This window comes from Pituophis catenifer, unplaced genomic scaffold (genome assembly GCF_029215685.1).
Source record: "Pituophis catenifer annectens isolate HBS135680 unplaced genomic scaffold, rPitCat1.0.hap2 SCAF_8, whole genome shotgun sequence".
Classification (NCBI taxonomy): Eukaryota; Metazoa; Chordata; class Lepidosauria; order Squamata; family Colubridae; genus Pituophis; species Pituophis catenifer.
In genome coordinates this window covers 69,244,955-69,268,762 of record NW_027256888.1, presented here as the reverse complement: position 1 = coordinate 69,268,762, position 23,808 = coordinate 69,244,955, and the positions used below count along the sequence as shown (strand labels likewise).

Sequence of the window (23,808 nt, the reverse complement as noted above, 5' to 3'; positions counted from 1 at the left end):
AACAAAACATTTACAGCTTTCTAAATAAGGAGTAGACACTTAGGTGTTCTTTAAATTGTTTTCGGTGTTTAGAACTTGAAGCCACAATATCCAGACAACAACAATGGCTCTTGGACCCAGGCTCCATTTCAGGCGGAGATTGGTCACAGACATGGAAACTGAACACAATTCTAGATGCTCCATTCACTGTGGATGGAAAACTTCAAGACACTATAAAAACTATAAAAAGTAGTTTACACATTGGAACTCAGCACTTGTAACAGGACAAGATGTTTTCGTTGACAGGTAGCAAGAGATAGAAAGAAAGAAAAAAAGAAAGAGGAGATTCAAGCTTCCGGTTCATAATCCTGGTATTCTTCCTGTTGGAAGAGAAAGAAGAAGGAGAAATTCAAATCTCAATCCAGAGTAAAATGTAGTTGTCACTAAACGGTAGATTGTCAGATCTGAGGTAGATAGAAGATTGCAAGAACAAGAGCTCTGTAAATATAAACCTCTTCTCCGTAGGTCTCAAACTGGTGGAATGAAAGGTAAAGTTGGCTTGTTTCTGTTTAGTCTTTATCCTGAGATAACTTTTTCATCCCTTGAACCAGTGGTGGGTTTCAAATTTTTTTACTACCAGTTCTGTGGGTGTGGCTTGATGGGCGTGGCATGGCTTGGTGGGTGTGGCATGGCTTGGTGGGTGTGGCATGGCTTGGTGGGCGTGGCAGGGGAAGGATACTGTAAAATTTCCTTTTCCTCCCCACTCCAGGGGAAGGTTACTGCAAAATCCCCATTTCCTCCCGATCAGCTGGGACTTGGGAGAGAATAGATGGGGGTGGGGCCAATCAGAATTTTTTACTATCGGTTCTCTCAACTACTCAAAATTTCCGTTACCGGTTCTCCAGAACTGGTCAAAACCTGCTGAAACCCACCTCTGCCTTGAATCCTGTAGAACCTTTAGGAGAACATGGAATTGTCTTGCTAAGAAAAATCTCTGGTGAAAAACCAAAAAAACCCTCCAAAACAATACTTTGTCTTTGCTTCCCTACTAGATAGTTTCAGGATTTAGTTGGGTACTTAGGTACTTAGGTACTTAGTTCCATTGCTGTAACCGCACTTCCAACAGCAGGCAGATATCCCGGGAAACATTTTAGCTAATCTCGCCGGGGGGAGATGCCACCGGTAGACCATTTTATATATGTTTTCTTTATATGAGGAGGCCATGGTTAATTTCATATTTTTCAACCAAATCTGTTCCCATTGCTGGAAGTCAAGGGGATATCCAAAATTTCGCCCCCATGCTATCATACAATCCTTCACTACATCCTGTCCTATCCTATTTTTGAGGTTTGATGGCAATTAACACCACTTTTTTTTTTTTTTTTGAGTTTCAAGATAATCATATTCCACTGCTGGAATGGCCTGGGAATAGGCCAGACCTTAGTCCAATTGAAAGTCTGTGGAGCCGACTAAAGAAACTTGTTAGTCAGAAGCGACCCAGCAATAAAACCCAGTTAATAGAAGCAATCATTCAATCTTGGTTTCACATTATAACAGCTGCAGAACTAAAAGACTTGGTTCCCTCCATGGGAAGACTTTGTAAGTCCGTCATTCATGCTAAAGGTTACCCAACTAAGTATTAACTGACATGGTGATAATTTTTGTATATCTCGTTTTTTCTACATGTTTCACTTTTCCTCTTTATACTGTAACTGCTATTCTAATATAAAATCCTTCATAAAAGTTATTGCATTACATTCTTGATTAAATTATCTTTCCATTGATATATAATTTTATGGTACTACTCAAAAAAAAAAAGTGGTGTTATTAGCTAGTTTTAGAAAATACACTTTTCCCAAAAGGTTTCCACAATTTTGGCCACTACTGTAAATTATTGTTTGCAAAAAGGGGCTGATGTAGATTCAAGAAATATAATTCCTTGTGAATCTGAGATAGGTCAAGTTTCCTACAAGATTTGTAAGCTGTGGAGAATAGTATGTATATGTGGACACATCTGAGGGACATTTAGGAGAGACTGAAACAGGACTCCTTTCTTTTAATGCATGTGTGTGTTGTTGGCTTGTGTGTGTGTGTGTGTGTTTGTGTGTGGTACATAATGCATATTAAGGATCTTGGAATGAGAAAATCTGTCCTAGTTGTGCCTTCTACTAGGAATGCAACCAATGAGATTCAGGTTCTTATTCTCTTCCCTGAAATTCCTTTTGGCTTTCTCATTTCTTTGAGATAGGCTAGTAGAGGAAGGTAGATTAACAAAACAAAACAGAGTCTGGTAGATTGAATATGATATCTCCACCCCATAGTTAGCAATCCATTCCATGAAGAAGAAATGCTTGCTTCTATTCTTGGCTATGGCAATGCATTCTACATGGGCCTTCCCTTGAAGACCACCCAGAAGCTCCAGAAAGAAGTAGCATGGGCGGTCATTATATGCCCAGGTAATACCACTACTTTGCAAGATTGCCTGTTGACTTGTGGGTATGATTCAAGATGTTGGTCACTGCCTATAAAGTGCTACATGGCATAAAGCCTAGTTACTTTGTGGATTGCCTGTCTCTCCTAGTATTTGCCTGATTGATTTGATCGAATACAGCTAGTGTTCTCAGGTTTCTTTAATTAAACAATGCCATCTCTTGGGACCTCGGAAATGCGGCTTCATTCACGTAATGTCTGCCTTCAGGAATACCCCCTCCCCCGATCCATATGCTTCTGTCAGTTATACAGAGGAGGAAAAAGATAAATGCCTTCATGCATGATAAATATACACTCCTGAACAGTGCTGGTCCTTTGAAAAATGCTGTAATGCTCTCATTCACAATCTTAAAATCTCTCATTTTGTATTTGGAGGCAGAATATCTTTGTGAAATATTGCTGTAAGAAAGAAGAGGTGAAAATGTTTTGTCGAAATCTATCGTCTGAAACAGCTTTCAGATGTGGCATAATTCGGGTTGTAGGATTGCATCTATATTTCCACATTTAATGGTTTAGAAATTGTGTTGTGGTGGCATAAAGCTGAGACAAGATTCTCAAATTGTTATTGGATTTCAATTTCCTGTCAGCCCCATCTGGAATAGTCAATAGTTCAAATGAAGGGATTGTAATTCAACAACTTCTAAATTACTTTGTCTACTGGCTCTACTGTAGTTACATTTTTCATAGAGCTGCATAATTTTTGTTGTCTCCAGAGTGAGTGTAGTAAAGATGTCTACAAAATGTTTAGCTTATTTTTTTTCTTTTTTTGCAGAAAGTCTATTTGCATTCCTAAAATAGAACCTTGGAATAATAATGCACATATTTTTTAAAAAAAATTCCATTCATTTCTTCTTTCTATTTCTCTACCCAGTCTACCCAATTGTCTTTTGACTCAAATAGAACTTTTGACAGCAAGAAATAGATTATTTTTGACCATAATTGTCATTATGGCAATTTATGAGCTTCCAGAGATTAGAAATTTCACTACTTGTATCAAAGCTCCACTTGCTTTGCTTTCCTCAGAGTTCTGGAGATGTTTCTCCTGAACATCCATTTCCAAATTTATTGAGGGTGAATTCACCAACTCAGGCCTTACCAGCTATCCCCCTATAATTAAATGCCAGAGAGGTTTATTCCCAAAGTACAGGTAGTCCTTGACTTACAACAATTCATTTAGTGACTGTTTGAAGTTACAATAACCCTGAAAAAAGTGATTTATGACCTTTTTTCATACTTACAACTGTTGCAGAATCCCCATGGTTACATCCCAAGCATCTCAAAATCCAGATGCTTGGGAACTGACTCACATTTATGACTATTGTAGTGTCCCGGGGTCATGTGATGACCTTTTGTGACTTTTTGACAAGCAAAGTCAATTGGAAAACCAGATTCACTTAACAATCATGTTACTTAGAAGAGCCTTGGTGGTGCAGTGGACTAAGTGCTGTTATGTAGCACTTAGCTGCCAGCTGCCTGCAATTAGTTCAAGTTCAAATCTCACAGGCTCAAGGTTGACTCAGCCTTCCGTCCTTCCGAGGTAGGTAAATTGAGGATCCGGATTGTGGGGGCAATAAGCTGACTTTGTAGAAACACCGCTTATGGGGGCCAAAAGCCCTAATAAGCAGGTATATACAAAAGAATGAAGGCTATTGCTATAAGTGCATTGTAAGCCGCCCTGAGTCTTCGGAGGAGGGTGGCATATAAATTGAACTAATAAATAAATAAATAAATACTAAGTTGAACAACCACAGTGATTCACTTAACAATTATGGCAAGAACAAAATTCACTTAAATGTCTCACTTGACAACAAAAATGTTGGGCTCAGTTGAGGTCATAAGTTGAGGACTACCTGTATTTCCATCAGAAATAGACAGTGCCACATTTTCTAGTTAGGCAACCATTACTGGAATACTCTGTGGGAAAATGTCAGCAACAGATTTACCTCAGGTGGCATTTCATAGGCCTCGTTTTCTGGATCTGCTGGATCTGTGTTACCGATATTTCCTTCTTCATTCTATGATTAAAATAAAATGTACATACATAAAGATACATATCTCCTCCCATTGCCCCGTTTTCAATACAATGTTTTGCCATTTAGCATGAGAAATGGAGTACTGGACATAAGTGTTATGTATTTGCCACATAGAATGCCCTGTTTCCCCCAAAATAAGACATCCCCTGATAATAAGCCCAATCAGGCTTTTGAGTGCATGGCAATAAGGCCAAGCGCTTATTTCAGGGTTCAAAAAAATATAAGACAGGGTCTTATTTTCAGGGAAACACAGGTAGGAAACAAAACATTCCCAAAAATGACAAAAAAAATCAACTTTGAGTAGAAGACTCATAAATATATACTGAAATTCTAAGAAGACTAAAGCCTTGATTGCATCATAGCCTTTCTGAGGAGCCATTAAAAATGATAAATTGCCAAGAAACCTTGATGGTCTGATGATACACAAAGTCTAACAATGTACTTCCGTTATGAAAGTTAAAACCATTGTCTGGCTGTTTTTCACTGAAATCCAATTAATGATGTTCATTTTTTATTTCACTTACTGATATTGAATTTTCTGTTGTCTTAAATCATAAATCTGGAACCTCCTGATAGAAGTATGGATCTTTGGTAATATATAACACTTCTCAGAATCAATTCCCTTATACCCAGAGTCTGCCTGAACAACAAATTACAATTGAAATCTTATCTTACTCACTTCCCAAATGAAATTGGTTAATGACATTCCTTATTCTGACAAACATACATTTCACATTCTACAAGTACCACATACTTTGTAAGAAACTCTTGATTTACAAATGTACACATTGATCAATATGGAATAATGTATATATTCTACAGTGTGGATTACAAGAGCTTTTTTTCACATCACAACACTAGGATTCGTTTATTAGAAATTCAAATAGACTTCAAAGGAGTGGGAATCCATTGATCATTAAAAAAAGCAATTAGTGAGGTGAGGCCAACTTATACAGGGTAAACAGAGACATTAGCAAAATGTCGAAAAGCAACAATTATAGATTTAAAAATATTCTTTAGCTGTAGAGTCTAATGAGCTATTAGATGCAGAATTAACAAATAACGTATATTTATTTGCAGAGGAGTTCCTGATACAATAGGTTGAATAATTTTTCCTAAACCATCTTCTAATACCGGTAATATATGATGTGAAATAAGAAGAAAGAGATTGAAAATTGGTAGAAGAGTTTATTAGCTCAGATTTGAACTGTGGGGTCCTTGGTGTTCTCTGAGTTTGGTGAGGAGGTTTTGAAAAATATGACACGCGCACAAAAACCTTGATGTAGATATTGGGGACAAAGAGCCGTATAATTTATAATTTATTTTAGATGAATATAATTAAAGACATGAACCAGAGAACATCATTAAAAGACTACATGGGGGTTTCACCTACAGAGCATTTAGCCGCACAGTTAGTCAAATCAATGTGATTCAGAAATATTACGTATGTTCAATGTTGAGCAGTCCAAATCAAATTTTTTTTTTGGCAAGAAAACTGAAAATGGCTTTAAATCAGGAGTCTGGAAGGACCATTTCTGATTTACATACATTAGCATAAACATTGCTGAGCTGTTATCACAAGAATGTATGCATTTTCATAAAATGTGTCAATTGGAAAATAACTATGACCAGATTCATTCTCTCATGACTTTTTGCCTACAATAAATACGGCATTAAAGAATACATTTCCTTTAGATATATCACCTATTCCTTTCTCTTTAAGTCTCCTGTGCTGCCTCAGCAAGTACATTACAGAAAAAGACAGCCATGCTTTGTGGAAAAACAGTGATTATTGTTCAGTGTATCATGGAAGACACAAGTTAGTATAATATCAACATTCAAATTCCTTTAAAAAATTGTCCTGAAAATGCAATGTCTATATATACAGTATGCACTATACTATACATATATACCACACACACACACACAAAATTTAAAGAATGTGGTTGCCATAGCAACAAATACTCCTTTTTAAAGATTAGCTGTTTTTAAGATTTAGAAATATTAAGGAATTTTCTCTCCCAACAAACTGATCATTTGGCTTGGATATATTGGATATCAATGCTGCTACTGATCATGAAGGTAACATGATTGCCCTCCTGCATTATTACAGAACAGATTCTGGTTTTGGCTTGTTAGCAATGGAGTAGATCCAGCAAAGCATGCCTATGAAATGTCGTTTGAACTTCCAGCATAAAAAAATGTGTGCTATCTATTGCAGTCAGTTGGAATGGGACAACTCGCCACAGCCAACTCGCCACGGCCAACTGGCCATGGCCAATTGACCATAGTGTTGGAGCATTTACAATTTCTGGAGGCAAGTTGTTCCACTGATTAATTGTTCTCACTGTCAGGAAATTTCTCCTTAGTTCTAGGTTGCTTCTCTCCTTGATTAGTTTCCATCCATTGCTTCTTGTCCTGCCCTCAGGTGCTTTGGAGAATAGCTTGACTCCCTCTTCTTTGTGGCACTCCAAATATCTGAGCATTCACATGCCTACAGCAGGGGTGGGTTCTAATTTTTTTTACTACCGGTTCTGTGGGTGTGGCTTATTTTGTGGGTGTGGCTTGGAGGTCATGTGACTAGCTGGGCGTGGCTAGCTGGGCAGTCATTTCTGGAAGGTCCTCGCACTTACGACCAGTCCTCGCACTTACGACCCGACTCATTTGTTTGCTTTTAACACTGATCAGCTGTAGGGTGGCCCTTTGAAGCCCCGCGGCAAGAGTTTAAACAGGTTTTTTCCCTCTAGTCATCAGCTGGGACTCAGGAGGCAGCAATAGATTGGGGGTGGGACCAAATAAAAGGTAAGAATAACGTGGGTGGGTAGAGGGGTGGGAGGGCGGGGGGGGGGGGGAGAACCGGTTCGGTGATGTCATATCGTCACCGCTACCGGCTGGGCCGAACTGGACCGAACCGGGAGGAACCCACCACTGGCCTACAGTAAAAGCCACCTAAAAGCCTAAAACGTGTAACTCTTGTTCCACGTTTGCAAGGTTGTAAAAAGCATGTTTCTGTTTCTGGTTTTCCAATCTTTCTATCCAATTTGCTTTCAAATTTCATTTAGGGATGATTTTGCTCTGGTTTCATGTTTGTGATGTTAAAGAGTGGGTGTTTTCAATTAGACATTCCTTTTTCACACTGCAGACTTCCGAGTTCACCCAGTTTTCTGATCTGTAAAATCCCAATGGGAGGTCTTCCTCCACACTTTTGAGATTTAAATTCAAACATAGACATTAGGTGGGGGTTGCAGATTGTTACCGGGTAGGTAGCATAGCAAAACAGAGTCTAGTCACACAGAAATTCCCTTTGATTACACTGTATGCCTGGTCAATGCATTTGACATCCTATCAATGAAAGTCCCAAAGGTGCTTCTTCAAGAGGCAACTGGACCTTCTGGTTTTTCTTATGAAGATATTTTGCTTCTCATCCAAGAAGCTTCTTCAGCTCTGACTGAATGGTGGGGAATGGAAGGATTTATACTCCTTGCAGACAGCTGGTCATTTGCATTATTTTAGCAAATCATTAAGGCCACCTGGAGGTTTATCTGTGTCATTAGGGTCATCTTAGGGGTGCAAATGGGTGTGGAGCCTTCTTTAAACTATTGAAAGGACTGTATTGTAGATTGGAGATAGATGATGCCGTATCCCTCCCCCTCTGTTGAGAGAGGACCGTTCAATTTTGACATAGATGGCCTCTTTGACCTCTCTTTCAAACCAGCAGTCCTCTCTGTCCAAAATGTGGACTTTGCTCTCTTCAAAAGAGTGGCCTTTGTCTTTTAAATGCAGATGGACTGCTGAATCTACTCTTGATGGGTTTGTTCTCCTATGCTGTGCCATGCCTTTATGAAGTGGTTGTTTTGTTTCCCCAATCTACAGATCTTTCTTGGCTCATTGCAATGTACTGCATATACCATGTTGCTCAGTTTGTGTCTGGGAACTTTATCCTTGAGGTGAACAAGCTTCTGCCTTAGTGTATTCTTGGGTTTGAAGTGTGTATATATGTTGCACATATGTTCCATTCTCCACCAACCAGTCAGAGCTGCAGAAGCTTCTTGGATGAGAAGTGAAACATCTTCAAAGAAAAACCAGAAAGTCCAGTTGCTTCTTGAAAAAGCACCTTTGGGACAACCATGACCTGGATGACTGAGAATCTCCATAGACATCTACCAATGAAAGGTTCAATTAAATATTCTCAGTCCCATACAAAATAGCCATCCATTTCCATTACATTTGAAATAACTGAAAAACTGCACAAAATAGATTTTGACAGATTATTAAAACTAGCACTTAGCAACAAATTTTCTTTCCAATATGCTGTGGTTTTTTTCCCTACCATATAAAGGAGTATTCTAAGATTGAATCTCCAATTAACCTTGATGGCCTTAGAAGTTCTCATCTTCAAGTGGCTGCACGTGTTAATTCGTATAAGCCATAAACATATAGAAATGTTTTTTTCTGTCCACCAAACAAGCAGGAATTGCATCATGCTTATCTACTATTTTATGTTTATTTCCATTCACACCACGTTCTTAGTAACAGCATGAAATCAGCAACAAAAACCATCAATAAAAACCATTACGACCATCAGTGGAAAAAAACAATGAAATGAGAACTCCTACTTGCTTCAGTGGCCATCATCAAGTCATAAATGCTTCATGCATTAGCTTGGTTATAGCTAGAGGCAGAAATGTCAAAAGAGCTGCTGGTAGATGGGGAAGTTTGGATACCCAATTTTTAGATAATTTATGACTTGCAGAGGAACATGCTGCTCTAAATTGGTCCAACAATGAATAGTGTGCAAATACTGTGCACTTTTCAGGACTGGTGTGATATGATTCTTGATAGACATTAAGTACAGGTAGTCCTTGACTTACGTCCTTGACTTCATTTAGCGCCCCTTCAAAGTTACGGCACTGAAAAAAATGACTTGTGACCATTTTTCACACAACGTCACCATGTTGTGTGAAAAATGGTGATGTTGCAGCATCACCATGGTGATCAAATGTGATCAAAATTCAGAAGCTTGGCAACTGACTCATACGTATGACGGTTGCAGTGTCATGTGGTCACCTTTTCTGATCTTTTGACAAGCAAAGTCAACGAGGAAGTCAGAGTCACTTAACAACTGTGCTTCTAACTTAAGAACGGAGGTGATTCATTTAACAATGGTGGCAAGCAAGATCGTAAAATGGGGCAAAACTCACTTAACAAATGTCTCACTTAGCAACAGAAATTTTGGGTTCGATTGTAGCTGTAAATCGAGGACTACAACTATCTAGTCTACAGTCTATGAGTTTCCAAATCATGTCCTAGAGTTGTCTCACACAGAACAACCTTCTATTTAGAACACAAATCACTATGGCTGTAGTATTTCTGGGTGTAGCAGACACATCAGCTAAAACTGTGCAAGATGCTTCCGGTCATTAGGACAACACACAAAGTTCTTAAAAGATATAGAAGACTGCACCAGCATACAGCACATTCCTTTCTGACCCAACCAGTCAGCTGGAACTCAGCAGGAACATATATATGACTTTGTGCTAAATCTTGGGGAGAGAGACGACTCCCTCCTGCCTTCCAGAAACCAAGTGATCAAGACTGAAGTTTCATCTACTTGACACTGATCTCTTAGGAACCATTTTTTTTGGTGCACTGAAAGAATACAGATCCATATCTTCCCAAGCATAGCAGTTAATATGTTAATGTGGCTACGCTATATATGAGGTTGCACATACAAGCTTTGATCCTTTTCTGTCAAAAGCAGGGGTGAAATGTAAAATTTGTTACTATCAGTTCTGTGGGCGTGGCTTGCTGGTGGTGGTGGTAATGTGACTGGGTGGGCGTGGCCAACTTTTTTTAAAAAAAACTTTTCAAAGCATTTTTTCTAATACTTTGAAAAGCCTCTGACCATCAGCAACTCAGCTGGGATCATCAGAGAGGCTTTTTAAAAAATGCTTTAAAAAGCCTCTCTGACGATCAGGCAACTCAGCTGGGATTGTCAGAGAGTTTTCAAAGCATTTTTTAACCACCTCTTCGGCCAAGAGGTTGCAGAAAACCGCGCGATCATCAGAGGCTTTTTTTTTTTACTTTTAAAAGCATTTTTTCGCAGGAAGAGATTGTAGAAAAAATGTTTTTAAAAGTAAAAAAAAAAAGCCTCTGATGATCGTGCAGCTCAACTGGGCATGCGGGGGGGCAGGGATTTTTGCTACCGATTCTCGGAACAACCCGCTGCCATTGCTACCAGATTGGGCGATCTGGTCCGAACTGGGAGCATTTCACTCCTGGTTAAAAGTGAAGCAATGCAGATCACAAGAATGAAAGCTTTCACAGAATAATTAGGTCTGGAACATCGGTTTATGGGTGCAGACCTTACGCCCCCTCTTCTAACATAGTTTAGACCACACGCCACATCACGTTGTCATTGTGTGACGTTTCGTGATGTTTTTCCCCTTCGCAGACCTGGGGTGGGCGTGGCCTATGCATGACGCATCCAGCCCGCAGGCCGCCAGTTTGACACCCCTGGTTTAGACCCTTCTTCTGCAAATCATCTGAACTTTTTCTTGAATCCCAGCTTATAGTTCATTATGTTTGTGCACGGCATTATTTATGAAACTGTCCTTAACTTGGCAATACAATTCTGGATGTTGCAGACCCAATGTTTTGATGGAGGGTTGAGGGAGAGCATCAGATTGTATGCACATTCACCTGTGTGTTTTTACCTGCTGAATCTGACCGTAATTTAACTTCCCTAGTACAGAATTAAAATCCAGATCTTGACTCTTTGGATATTGTCGATCATAGCTATTTAATGAATATTGCTTAATATTGTGGAAAAAAATAGAATACATTTTTACATGGGTTAGCCTTTTCAAACTTTATTCTGAGTGAAGAAAGAAGCAAAGAGAAAGAAAGAACAGGATGCAAAAAACAACAACTAAGAACAGGAACATGGGAGGTGGTAAGGAAGGAAGAGTGGGGGATGCATGTAAAAAAAGAAAGAGGAAAGCTTGGATATGTAAGGGGCAATGTGGACTGTTCCCCTTTATAGAGGTGCCCCACCTTGGCACGAAGGAGAAAAACAAAGGCAGGTCTGCTCACAGCAACCATTATGGCTACTCACCTGCCTTTCCTCTTAGTAGTAGCACAGTCAATCAGGAGTAGCATAGTATGGCACTGTTTCTTCTTGCTTATGGTTTGCTTTTCCTTCAATCACTATCTCCTCAACTTTTTCTATCTTCAAAGCTACTATAGCCTCTAAGGAGCTGCTGATACAGTTCTACAGAGAAATTATTGAGTCTGTCATCTGTACCTTTATAACTGGTTTGGTTCTGCAACCCAACAAGACAGACACAGACTTCAGAGGATAACTAGAACTGCAGAAAAAACAATTGCTACCAACTTGCCTTCCATTTAGGACCTGTATACTGCATGAGTCAAAAAGAGGGCTGTGAAAATATTTACAGACCCCTCGCATCCTGGACATACATTGTTTCAACTCCTACCCTAAAAACGACACTATAGAGCATTTCACAACTAGATACAAGAACAGTTTTTTCCCGAATGCCATCACTCCGCTAAACAAATAATTCCATCAACACTGTCAAACTATTTACTAAGTCTGCACTACTATTAATCTTCTCATCGTTCCTATCACCCATCTCCTCCCACTGATGACTGTATGACTGTAACCTTGTTGCTGGTATCCTTAAGATTTATATTGACTGTTTCCTAATATGATTGGATTGCTTATTTGTTCCCTATGACTATCATTAAGTGTTGTACCTTTCAAAATGTTAAGTGTTGTAATCTTTCAAAATGAAAGCATCCCTGAACTTTTAGCTTTTTAAAGATTCCAGCAGGATGGGATGTTCTAAAACTAGATTTGTCTTGAGAAATTCCAGACATGGGATAATCCTTTTTATTACATCCTCACAATAGTGTGCATTTCTTAAGAAATCTATGGCAGCAAAAAGCTAATAACAAATTGCTTTAAATAAGAAGTTACATGGAAAGAGAAGATGCCATTTCTTCTGTCATGAGATCAGAAGAACTAGCATAATTTCTCTGTGGGGGCACCTACCCTCTGGAATCAGTTGCCCCCAGAGATAAGGAGAATCCAAGACCTTAGTGCCTTCCGCCATGCCCTTAAAACCCACTTTTTCCAACAAGCCGGGCTGGTTTAAGAAGAAATTTTAAATGTTTTAATTGGTTTGTATTTTTAATTTTGGGCCAAATTTATATATATTTTAATTGTTTTTAATATTTGTATTTCATGTTTTTTAATTCTGGCTGTACACCGCCCTGAGTCCTCAGGGAGAAGGGCGGTATATAAATTTAAAAATAAATAAAAATAAATAAATAATTTCTCCTGAGAATTTAATAGAAAGCTATTTTCCTTGCAGAGTTTATAATAATGTCCTATCTCCAGTCGTGGCTTCCTGGTATGCACTGAAATATTTAACACCTTGATGCAGCGACAAGTTCAGACCTTACTTAATGAGGCCATTTCATTACATCTTCCAATAGGGACAAATTAGATGTTCGGTTGTGCTTTGAGTGTCACACATCAGATTCTAACTGCCTCATATTCTAATTTAACTTCCAGTCCAGGTCTAGTTTTAAGAGAGAGAGGTCTGTAAAGCTCATATCCCAGAATCTGCAACACCACAATGTCTAAAAATGTCCAACACCTTTATCATGTGCTTTCTCTACTGATATACTTATAAATAGGTGAAAATGCCACTGAGCATAAAAACCATTAAGATTGCATTGCCGGTCACTAGAACTAAACCAAAGAATTTGGAATGGACAGGGCTTATTTTAAATTGAGGTAATATGAAACTTTTCTCATTACATTTGGTAAAAAAGCTTCACCTTTGTGCAAAAGGCCATTGTTTTGGGACTCCTTGCCTCCTCTTCTTTGTCCAGCTCAGTCTTTGTTTCCATCTTCTAATGAACCTCAGTTCCTTGTTTTTATATGAATAAAAATCAGACCTTAGTCTGAAACTATAACTTCTTACTATGGTGAAATTACATCCCTTAGCATTCCAGCTACCAGTGACTACACTGACTGGGAAATCTGCAGTTTTTACTCCAAAATAACTACAGAGTATGAGATTGGAGAAAATCTTCTCAGGCTAAACTACAAAGTTCCTGCTGAAGAAAAAAACAGCCAGCCAATTTAGGCAGTTATAAAATTCCCAGCTGGTGCTAAATATCTGCATACAGTCAAAATACATCAAAGTTGAGCAAGGTTGATCTTAATCCTGATAGAGCAAGCCTGTCAAACTGGTGGCTCCCGAGCCAGACAAATTCCTTGTGTGTCCAATCACACTTGGCCAATAAAGAATTCTATTCTATTCTGTTCTGTTCTGTTCTGTTCTGTTCTGCTCTGCTCTGCTCTGCTCTGCTCTGCTCTGCTCTGCTCTACTCTACTCTACTCTACTCTACTCTATTCAGATGTGTCATACGCAGGCCACAGCCACCCTGCCTCTGCGAAGGCAAAAAAATTACGATACATCACATGATGCAATTGAGTTTGACACATGTGTGATAGAGGAAGCAATCCGGAATTGGTTTGCCTGGGTTCAGGATTGAGTTCATTTATAAAACCATGGTTTGATAAGCTGCAAATCTGGGCTCATACACATTTAGCCCTAGTATGGATAGCCGTGATATCAAAAAAGTAATAATTGACTGCTTTGCTACCCTCATGTTAAATAGTAAGTTACAATTTACAAAATTCATACAACACACTAAATCAAGTGCTCAGAGACCAGATTATATTTGAAGGCAAAATATAATTAGCCTCTGGAATAACCCTGATAGAAATTGAATTCAAAATATAAATATACACTTCTCATCTCTTCTCAGCAGTGGGTTGGAGGCAGGAAGGAGAGAGGAAAACCTACCATACTTGGTGTGAACTAACTTTCACACATGACTGGATTATTACCATAACCTAGAATATACCAGCAGTTTTTCTCTCTGTCTATCTCAGACCAAGATCACTGGGGGGGAAAAAAGCAGGACAAAACATTAATAGAAATGCATTTCCAAAAGGCTAATATTGCCTGACGTGCCCCATCTGCCTGAATGTTATTTGCTATTATTTGTAATTGTGCTTCTCTATGATTAATGGGAGGCAGTTTTTTTGCAGAGAAAGAGGCTGTAAACTGAGCTAAATTGGGCCACACAGCGGAGTACTGTATGCTTGATTATACATTTATTAATGTCACCAGCAACACCCGTGTTTCATGCTGCCAGGCATGATTAACAGTCCAACACATGAAGCATTCATTACCAATTTTTAAGGATTAAAAATTGCAAGAGTATTTACATCTAAATAGTATTTTCTTTTTTTTTCAAAATTGCATATTAGTCTCCCAATTTTGTATCTGGTTTTGTTTTTGAGTGATGTAAATGGCTGAAAGTATCATATAGAACAGGGGTAGGGAACTAATGCCCTTTTATGATTTATGGACTTCAACTCCCAGAATTCCTGAACCAGAGTGGCTGGCTCAGGAATTCTGGGAGCTGAAGTCCAAAAGTCATGAAAGGCCCATAGTTCCCTACCTCTGATAGCATAACAGAATGGTAGATTTGAACAATGGCAGAGTTGTTTAGGACCGAGTTAAAAACATTGGTTGGTTAGGAACCCTGGATCCTAATTTTTTTTTTTAAATGCCAGAATTTCTCTAATGGAGACAGCAGAGCTGTCCAATCCACAATACACAACCTCTCTTTTAAAGACATTTTAAAAAATAATTGGCTTAATTGACAAATAAGCCAATTTCTGTAATCTTCTTCAAGTTCTATGAAATTTCACAAAATGGCTAGAATCTGATGAAATTCTGGCAATTGTCTGAAAACAAAACCTGCTTTTTACATGGGAAATAATACATGTTCAGTGATAGCCTTCTCCTCAAAAAAAAAGGGGGGGTCTCCTTCTCCAAAATTTAGTAACAATTGCTTCTGGAATTTCTAGAGAATTCCTTGCAAGACAATGAGCAGAGGAAAAACAAGGTTCATTGTAGCATGACAGTTAAGGTGGTGGAGTTATTTATTTATTTTATTTATTAGTCATATTTCTATGCCGCCCACTCTCCAAGGACTCTGGGCGGCTTACACCAAAGACAGTATACTAAATAGCATATTGTCCCCAACAATCGGGGTCCTCATTTTACCCACCTCAGAAGGATGGAAGGCTGAGTCAACCTTGAGCCGGTGAGAATTGATCCGCTGATCTGCTGAACTAGCAGTCAGCTGAAGAAGCTGCAGTACTACACTCTAACCACTGTGCCACCTTGGCTCACCTCGACTTTGACTAAGAGACCAGTTGACAACTCCAGCTGACCTTCTGATAACTTCCCCAGACCTTCCCCAGATACCTCTCTAGCTGTCAGCTTGGGGAGGATGAACCAGTTCCTGGCACGTCAAGAGCTGAGTTGATTGATGGCTCTGAGCAGCCAGCTGTGAGGGTGTTGGCTGAAGTGTAGCTGCAGCAGAACCAGTGGTGGGATTCAGCTGGTTCAGGCCGGTTCGGGCAAACTGATAATTAAATTGCTGGTTGGCTCCACCCCACCCCTCCTCGCCCCTTCCAGGAGTCCCCTAACATTTCCAATGTTAATCTCTTTGCAAAGCTGGCTGAGGAATTCTGGGAGTTGAAGTCCACAAGTCTTAATGTTGCCAAGGTTGGAGACCCCTGATCGAGATAATATAAATGTGACAGAAAGCACAGCAAAGTGGAACAAGGCTTTCTGTTCCATCCCATGATAAATTAGAACAGCTACATCTATTAGAAAACAGCCAGACTACCGCATATTTGTTTAAACCTGCACTATTTCTAAGGAAAAAATCTTGTTTCTGAAGTGGTTTCCCTGCGGTTATTGACATTATTAGCTTCTTTCTCAATTACTTCCAAAAGTATTTTACATACACCACCCTCTACCTAGTGAGAGCTTCTTCAAAATTTATAGTATATCCGTTGGAAGAAAATTCAACACACAATTGGAGAAAAGTACCTGTGCTGATTATTAGAATTCAGAGGGTCTCTAATATTGGTAAAACATAACAGACACTCAATGCAGTGAGTAAACAAGTGAATAATCTCTGCATTTATTAATTTTTTGAAACAGCACATTCATAGTTGCAGCTATGCTGGTTAAGGTAAAGGTTCGCCTCGCACATATGTGCTAGTTGTTCCCAACTCTAGGGGACAGTGCTTATCACCATTTCAAAGCCAAAGAGCCAGCGCTGTCCAAAGACTTCTCCGTGGTCATGTGGCCTGCATGACTAAATACCAAAGGCACATGGAATGCTGTTTCTTTCCCACCAAAGGTGGTCCCTATTTTTATACTTGCATTTTTTACATGCTTTTGAACTGCTAGGTTGGCAGAAGCTAGGACAAGTAATGAGAGCTCACCCCGTTACACAGCACTAGGGATTCGAACCGCTGAACTGTCGACCTTTCAATTGACAAGCTTAATTCTCCTTATTCTTATGAGCAATATATGAATTTTTTAAATTTTGGGAAAAAATTATCAAAAGCAAACGAAACAAAACCTTCTCTTCTGGGACATAAATGAAACAGGACTGAACCTCTGATTGCATTGTACAGAATCTAACAGATCCAGAGGTGGGTTTCAGCAGGTTCTGACCAGTTCTGGAGAACTGGTAGTGGATATTCTGAGTAGTTCGGAGAACCGGTAGTAAAAATTCTGACTGGCCCTGCCCCCATCTTTTCTCTGCCTCCCAACGCCCAGCTGATTGGGAGGAAATGGGGGTTTTGCAGTAACCTTCCCCTGGAGTGGGGTGGGAATGGAGATTTTACAGTATCCTTCCCCTGCCGCGCCCACCAAGCCACGCCCACAGAACCGGTAGTAAAAAAATTTGAAACCCACCACTGATCAGATCAGGAAATATCTTTGCTGAACATTTTAATCCTGACTTCTCAATTGCAAATTTTGTTTCCAGTTCCTCTCTGACAGCAGGAACCGTTCACAACAACTCCTAGCATGTACAATTTCCCCGACAAGAAGCTGCAACCAACATGAAAATACAATTATTAGCAATGACTCTCAGGTAATTTAGGAGATGGCTTCTATAGCTTTAAATAACCAAATATCATTCCCTAGGTCCCTATTAATAATGTAATAGCATTACTGAACCAAAAGGACTATTTCATGTTTCATCAATCAAAACTGCAGACATGAAGGAAGAATAAATCAAGCTTCCCAGATCACAAGTATGATCGGGGCAACCTAAGGATAATAACCATAGCTTTCTCTCCACCCAAGTAACATCTGCGACTAAGTTAATGAATACTGACAAGCTGTCCAGAATTATGCCAAAACACTAGCTTTTAAGAGATAATTGGAGCTATTACAGAACTGAAATTAGCTATGTTGCTCCACATATAAAGGAGATTTATCGGCCGCCCCTATTTATGATTGATATAAGTGCTCTCAAACGTTCAAATTGTTTGAACAATGATGGAATATGTTTAGAACGGCCTGGTGTGTACTTTCACAATGGTTTTACAAGCATCTCTTGCTAGCTCAGTAAACTTTTTAGAGCAGTTATGCTTCATAAAACTAAAACTAAAAACCACAAAATTGCCATGACACCTATCTTGGATCGCTTATCTTGAGTGTTATGGAACCACATTCAACAAATATCATTTTGACTCCATGCACATGGAACAATATAGTACTTATTAACCGGGGTGGGTTCTACTTACCTTTACTACCGGTTTGCAGCGGGAGTGCATGCTTCTGTGCATGCACAGATCAACCATGATGACGTCGTGGCGGGTCGGCAGAGCCTCCCGCCGGTTTTACTACCGGTTCTATAGAATCAGATAGAACTGGGAGCAACCCACCACTGTTATTAACCCATTAATATATGCCATTTCAATCCCAACACAACCCTAAGTATCTAATATCACAATCAAGTAAAAATAGCTAAAAACAATGGAATGGAATCAGTAAAAAATTATATTGAAGAGGAGAAATAACACAAACATGCCAAGCTTCCCAGGAGATTCAGGCAGTCCAAATGAGTATAAAAATTTATTGCCAAGTTTAAGCTCTCTACAAGAATCTGATCAACTGTCTCAGGGGTGAAATCCAGCAGGTTCTGACAGGTTCTGGAGAACCGGTAGAGCAAATATTGAGTAGTTCGTAGAACTGGTAGCGGAAATTTTGAGTAGTTTGGAGAACTGGCAAATGACACCTCTGGCTGGCCCAAAGTGGTGTGGGAATGGGGATTTTGCAGTATCCTTCCCCTGCCATGCTCACCAAGCCACACCCACCAAGCCACACCATGCCACCAAGCCATGCCCACAGAACCGGTAGTAAAAATATTTGAATTTAACCACTGAACTGGCTGTTAAGGGAAATGTGGAGAGGCATTCAAAGTAGGCTGGGGTTAAATTTCTTGCGGGCACGCAGGGATTCGTGACTTATAACATGTTTGACCCCTCCCTTGGGCTCAGCCTGGTCATCTCCAACATCAGTGGTGGGTTGCCCCAGGTTCACAGTGGTTCTATAGAACCGGCAGTAAAACTGGCGGGAAGCTCCGCCCACTGACCCCGACGTTATCAGAACGCTTCTGCACATGTGCCGAAGAGCACGTGGCCCCATTGCGAACTGGTAGTAAAGGTAAGTAGAACCCACCCCTGTCATACATCCATCTTCCATCATGCAACAGATCACTTACTCCAGAATCAGTTGAAAGAACCAGAACTTTATGGCTTTATAGAAGCAGGAAACGGTCACTGTGTGGGAAAAGCTTATTTCAAATTCAGAAGGATGCCTTTATACAAATTAAATGGGACTCTGACACCAATGGCACCTTCACACCCAATACCAATGCAAAAGTAGGATAAACAAGATTGTAGTCTTAGTCCCCTCCAATAAACATCTGTGCTAATGGACTCATACAGACTCTCTCAAAATGTCAATTTTACCTCCTGCGCTAAGTCACGTTTTAACTTCGTGCTTCTTTACACAAATGATATGACAATTTTTTCTTTGATCTAAGGTAGCCTTTGTCATTCCATCCAGGTATCAGGAAAATAATGTCAGGCCAAGGGACTGAAATTAAATAACTCCAAAATGAAATTGCTAAGAGACATAGGCAGTATGAGAGAGAAATTAATGGTTTTCAAATCAAGCAGGTACAGATGTCCAAATACTTAGCTAGTCCCATCCATTCCTCTATTCTCTGGACACATCAAAATTATGAGGTCACAGATTGGGTTCAAAAGGCTGTAAATGCAATTATTACATTTTGCCAGCTGCAGTGGGAATATTTTGGTTTCTGCTGCAATCAAGCTATTTAAAGAGAAAAGTTCTGAGCTTTTTGTTGTTCAGTGCTCAGCTTTGCATTGTTTTACTTTGAAGCTAGTTAATATTAGTGTTCTATTGCAAATCCCAAATACTTTCCTTTAAGATAGAATTAGGGTGCCTCTCTGTAGTAGCCCAAAGGAGAATCTGCCACCTAAAATATTGGCTGACACAATCCTCTTTTGATGGTACCCTTATCTCTGCCTGGTGGAAAAAAACAAACTGATAGCAAAGACCTTTCATCGATTTTCTAGTCTATTCTCCATGTTGCTTGGTCTAGAGCTATGGATGGAGTTTAAAAAAGAATCCTTGTTCTGGATATGCCACATGAAGCACTAAATTTCCCTTTGTTGCTTCAAGGACCTCTCTCATAGCTCTCAAGTATCTGTAGCAGTGGTGGGTTTCAATTTTTTTTTACTACCGATTCTGTGAGTGTGGCTTGGGGGGTGTGGCAGGGGAAGGATACTGTAAAATCTCCATTCCCACCCCACTCCAGGGAAAGGTTACTACAAAATCCCCATTTCCTCCCGATAAGCTGGGAGGCAGAGAATAGATGGGGGTGGGGCCAGTCAGAGGTGGTATTTACTGGTTCTCCGAACTACACAAAATTTCTGCTACCAGTTCTCCAGAACTGGTCAGAACCTGTTGAAACTCACCTCTGATCTGTACATTGCCTTCATTGCAGATAATGCTTGACTTACAACCATTTTTTTTAAAAAAATGATTTATATGCCGCCCTTCTCCGGAGACTCAGGGCGGCTTACAATGCGTTAAGCAATAGCCTTCATCCTTTTCTATATTTATACAAAGTCAGCTTATTGCCCCCACAACTGGGTCCTCAATTTATCTACCTTAGAAAGGATGGAAGGCTGAGTCAACCTTGAGTCTGGTGAGATTCGAACCTGCAGTAATTGCAGGCAGCTGGTCTTAATAACAGGGTGCTTTAGACCACTGTACTACCAAGGCTCATTTGTTTAGTGACCATTCAAAGTTACAACAGCACTGAAAAAAACCCTGACTTTTTTCCACAGTTAACAGCTGTTGCAACATACCCATAGTCACGTAATCAAAATTCAGATTCTTGTCAACCGGTTTCATATTTATGACAGTTGCAGTGTCCCTTTTTGATGCGATCACCTTTTTGCATCCTTTTGATGAGCACAGTCAATGGAGAAGCCAGACTCACTTAACAACCATATTACTAATTTAACCACTGCAGTCATTTACTTAACAACTGCAGTCATTCACTTAATAAGTCTGGCAAGAAAGGTCATAAAATGGGGCAAGACTCACTTTTGACAATGGTCTCGTTAGCAACAGAAATTTTGGGCTCAACTGTGGTAATTAGTCAAGAACTACTGGTACTTACAGAAGAGTAACCTTTGCAAGTTAGCAACCGTAATATCATTTAACAAGATTTCTGTAGGAGATGCAGTGGTGGGTTGCCCCCAGTTCGGACCGGTTCTATAGAACTGGTAGTAAAACCGGTGGGAGGCTCCGCCCATTGACCCCAACGTCATCAGGAAGCTTCTGCGCATGTGCGGCCCCGTTGCGAACCGGTAGTAAAGGTAAGTAGACCAGGTTGAGCCCGAGGAAGGGGGTCATAAGTCACAAGTCCCTATATGCCTGCAAGAGATCTAAGTCCAGCCCTCTCTGAATGCCTTTCTTATCTCCTGCTCATTTCCCTTGACTGTTAGTTGGCCAGATTCTTGTAGAGCAGGGATTCCCCAACCCCTGGTCTGTGGACCGGCAATGGTCTATGGCATGCCAGAAATCGGGCCACGGAAACAAGTGAAGACCCATCTGCTGGATGCAGCAGCACATGAAACCATGCCTCCTCCAGTCCGTGGAAAAACCTCTCTCCATGGAACCAATCTCTGGTGCCCAAAAGGCTGGGGGCTGCTGTTGTAGACAGCTTAAGCTTGCAATAAATCTTTACACTCATCTGAATTGCCTGAATCTCCTGATTTCCCTGGCGCTTGACAATTTCCCATTTTATATTTATTCTGATTCTGCTATAGAGTCTTAGCACCTTTTTTTTTTACTCCTTTATTCCTTTTATTATACTTGACACATAAAGCTAGTATTCCCAGTTTCCCCTTGCTGAATAGATTAGTCAGATGTGGAAATCACATGCTTCTTACTTGTAACTTTAATCAGAAAACTCCAGATATATAGCAAAGTTATGCTCAAGCTTTATTGCATTTAGGAACTCTTGGTCCTGATTGTCCTTCCATGCAAGTACTCTCCGTAACACCTTCATAATTCTATCCTTAATTTGCTTTATTTGTTCTATGCTATTCAGGTTTAAGGTTTAAAACTGTTCTTGGGGGAAATAAGCGAATTGGCAAATCCTAGTGAAATAAGCCCCTCCACCCGTCTCTAAAAGGCCTTGTTAGGGTTCATGTGTCCAAGCCAGTGGTGGGTTGCACCCGGTTCTGTCCGGTTCTTCCAAACCGGTGGTAAAAGTGGCAGGAGGCTCTGCCCACCCGCCCGGATGTCATAAAGAATGATCTGTGCATGCTTCTGCTCATGTGCGAACTGTAGTAAAGATAAGTAGAACCCATCCCTGGTCCAAGCTGATTGAGAATGATGAGAACTATAGTCCACCCAGCAATGGGTTCCACATATGCTTAACGCTGGTTCGCTGCACGTATGGATGCTTGCTTCACCTGGCCTTCCGTGCATGTGCTTTACTTGTGTGTGTGCCTTCTGAGCATGTGCCTGGCCTCAAAAACATGGCTAAATAGGACAGCATTATGTCTGGGCAGGTGGGGAGGCAGTCGCCACTACCAATTTGCCCGAACCAGTATGAACCAGCTGAATACCACCTCTGAGTCCACTGAGACATACAAGAGACAACCATGTGGGGAAGGTTGAGCAGACTTTTTCTTCTGTAGTCCAAATCTATAATGGCTTCTGCAGCTGTTAGAAATAACAATAGCACCTAGACTTATATACCGCTTCACAGTGCTTTACAGCCCTCTCTAAGTGGTTTACAGAATCAGCCTATTGCCCCCAACAATCTGGCTCCTTATTTTACCGACCTCGGAAGGATGGAAGGCTGAGTCAACCTCGAGCTGAGTCAACCTCGACTGACAGCAGTCAGTCAGCAGAAGTAGTCTGCAGTACTGCATTCTAACCAGTGCACCACCACAGCTCTGTTGCTATTTTAAACCATGATATTAATTAAATCATGGCATAAAAATATAAATAACATAGGGAAGAGGGAAGGAGTGACTGGTTCAGACACCATGTAAGAAAGTGATTCTCAACCTTAGCAATATATGAGCAGTCATGGTCATAAGACTTGACTGTTCATTTTAAATACAGTATATTACCCCTCCAGTTTATTAGCACATCAGGTTAGAACAGGGTTTGTTCATTTTAGCAGTTTTAAGATGTGTGGACTTCAACTCCCAGAATTCCCCAGCCAGCATTTTATGAATGAGGTATCAACCACTATGGCTGGATTATCCATTGTGTTAAACCAAAGCTAAACTATCAGGAGTTCATGAAATATATTAACCAGAACCTGTGTTATTCTCTTCTCACTTCCTTCCATGATGTGTGAACTATTCATAATCTTGCAGTCAAAGAAACAAATCAATGGGTTCATCCAAGAGTCTCTATAGTTGGAATAAATTATTTTCCAAATATCTTCATCCTTCCCTTTTGTCTCAAGCTGTTGTTACAGAAGAAGATATGTTTGGCAGTGCCTAATAATATTTCAGTCTTGATCAGGGGTGTAATCTACTTACCTTCCCTACTGGTTCGGAAGTGCATGCGCCCCCCACATGCGCTAGCTTCGCTCATGCACATGTGCACATTAAATGCATTCACCAACCCTCTGCGCATGCACAAACCCTTCTGCGCATGCGCAAACCCTTCTGCGCATGCACAGAGGGTAAAAAACAGGTTACTTCCTAGTTAAAACCAGGAAATAACGATGACTGGGT

The 23,808-nt window shown here is 40.2% G+C and overlaps 1 protein-coding gene across 2 annotated transcripts in view; it reads right to left on the bottom strand.

The window, feature by feature from the left end:
• Positions 1–277: 277 nt before the first annotated feature.
• Positions 278–23,808, bottom strand: part of SNCA (synuclein alpha) — a 50,818-nt gene continuing 27,287 nt past the window's right edge. Inside the window, exons 4-6 of one of the 2 annotated variants that reach the window (XM_070948695.1) lie at positions 22,095–22,116; positions 4,413–4,477; positions 278–359 (exon numbers count right to left, since the gene is read on the bottom strand). In XM_070948695.1, the coding sequence (XP_070804796.1) occupies positions 327–359; positions 4,413–4,477; positions 22,095–22,116 (120 nt within the window). In that variant the 3' untranslated portion in view covers positions 278–326. Of the gene's footprint in view, positions 360–4,412; positions 4,485–22,094; positions 22,117–23,808 lie in introns of both variants that reach the window. The other variant, XM_070948694.1, reaches the window with a different exon arrangement.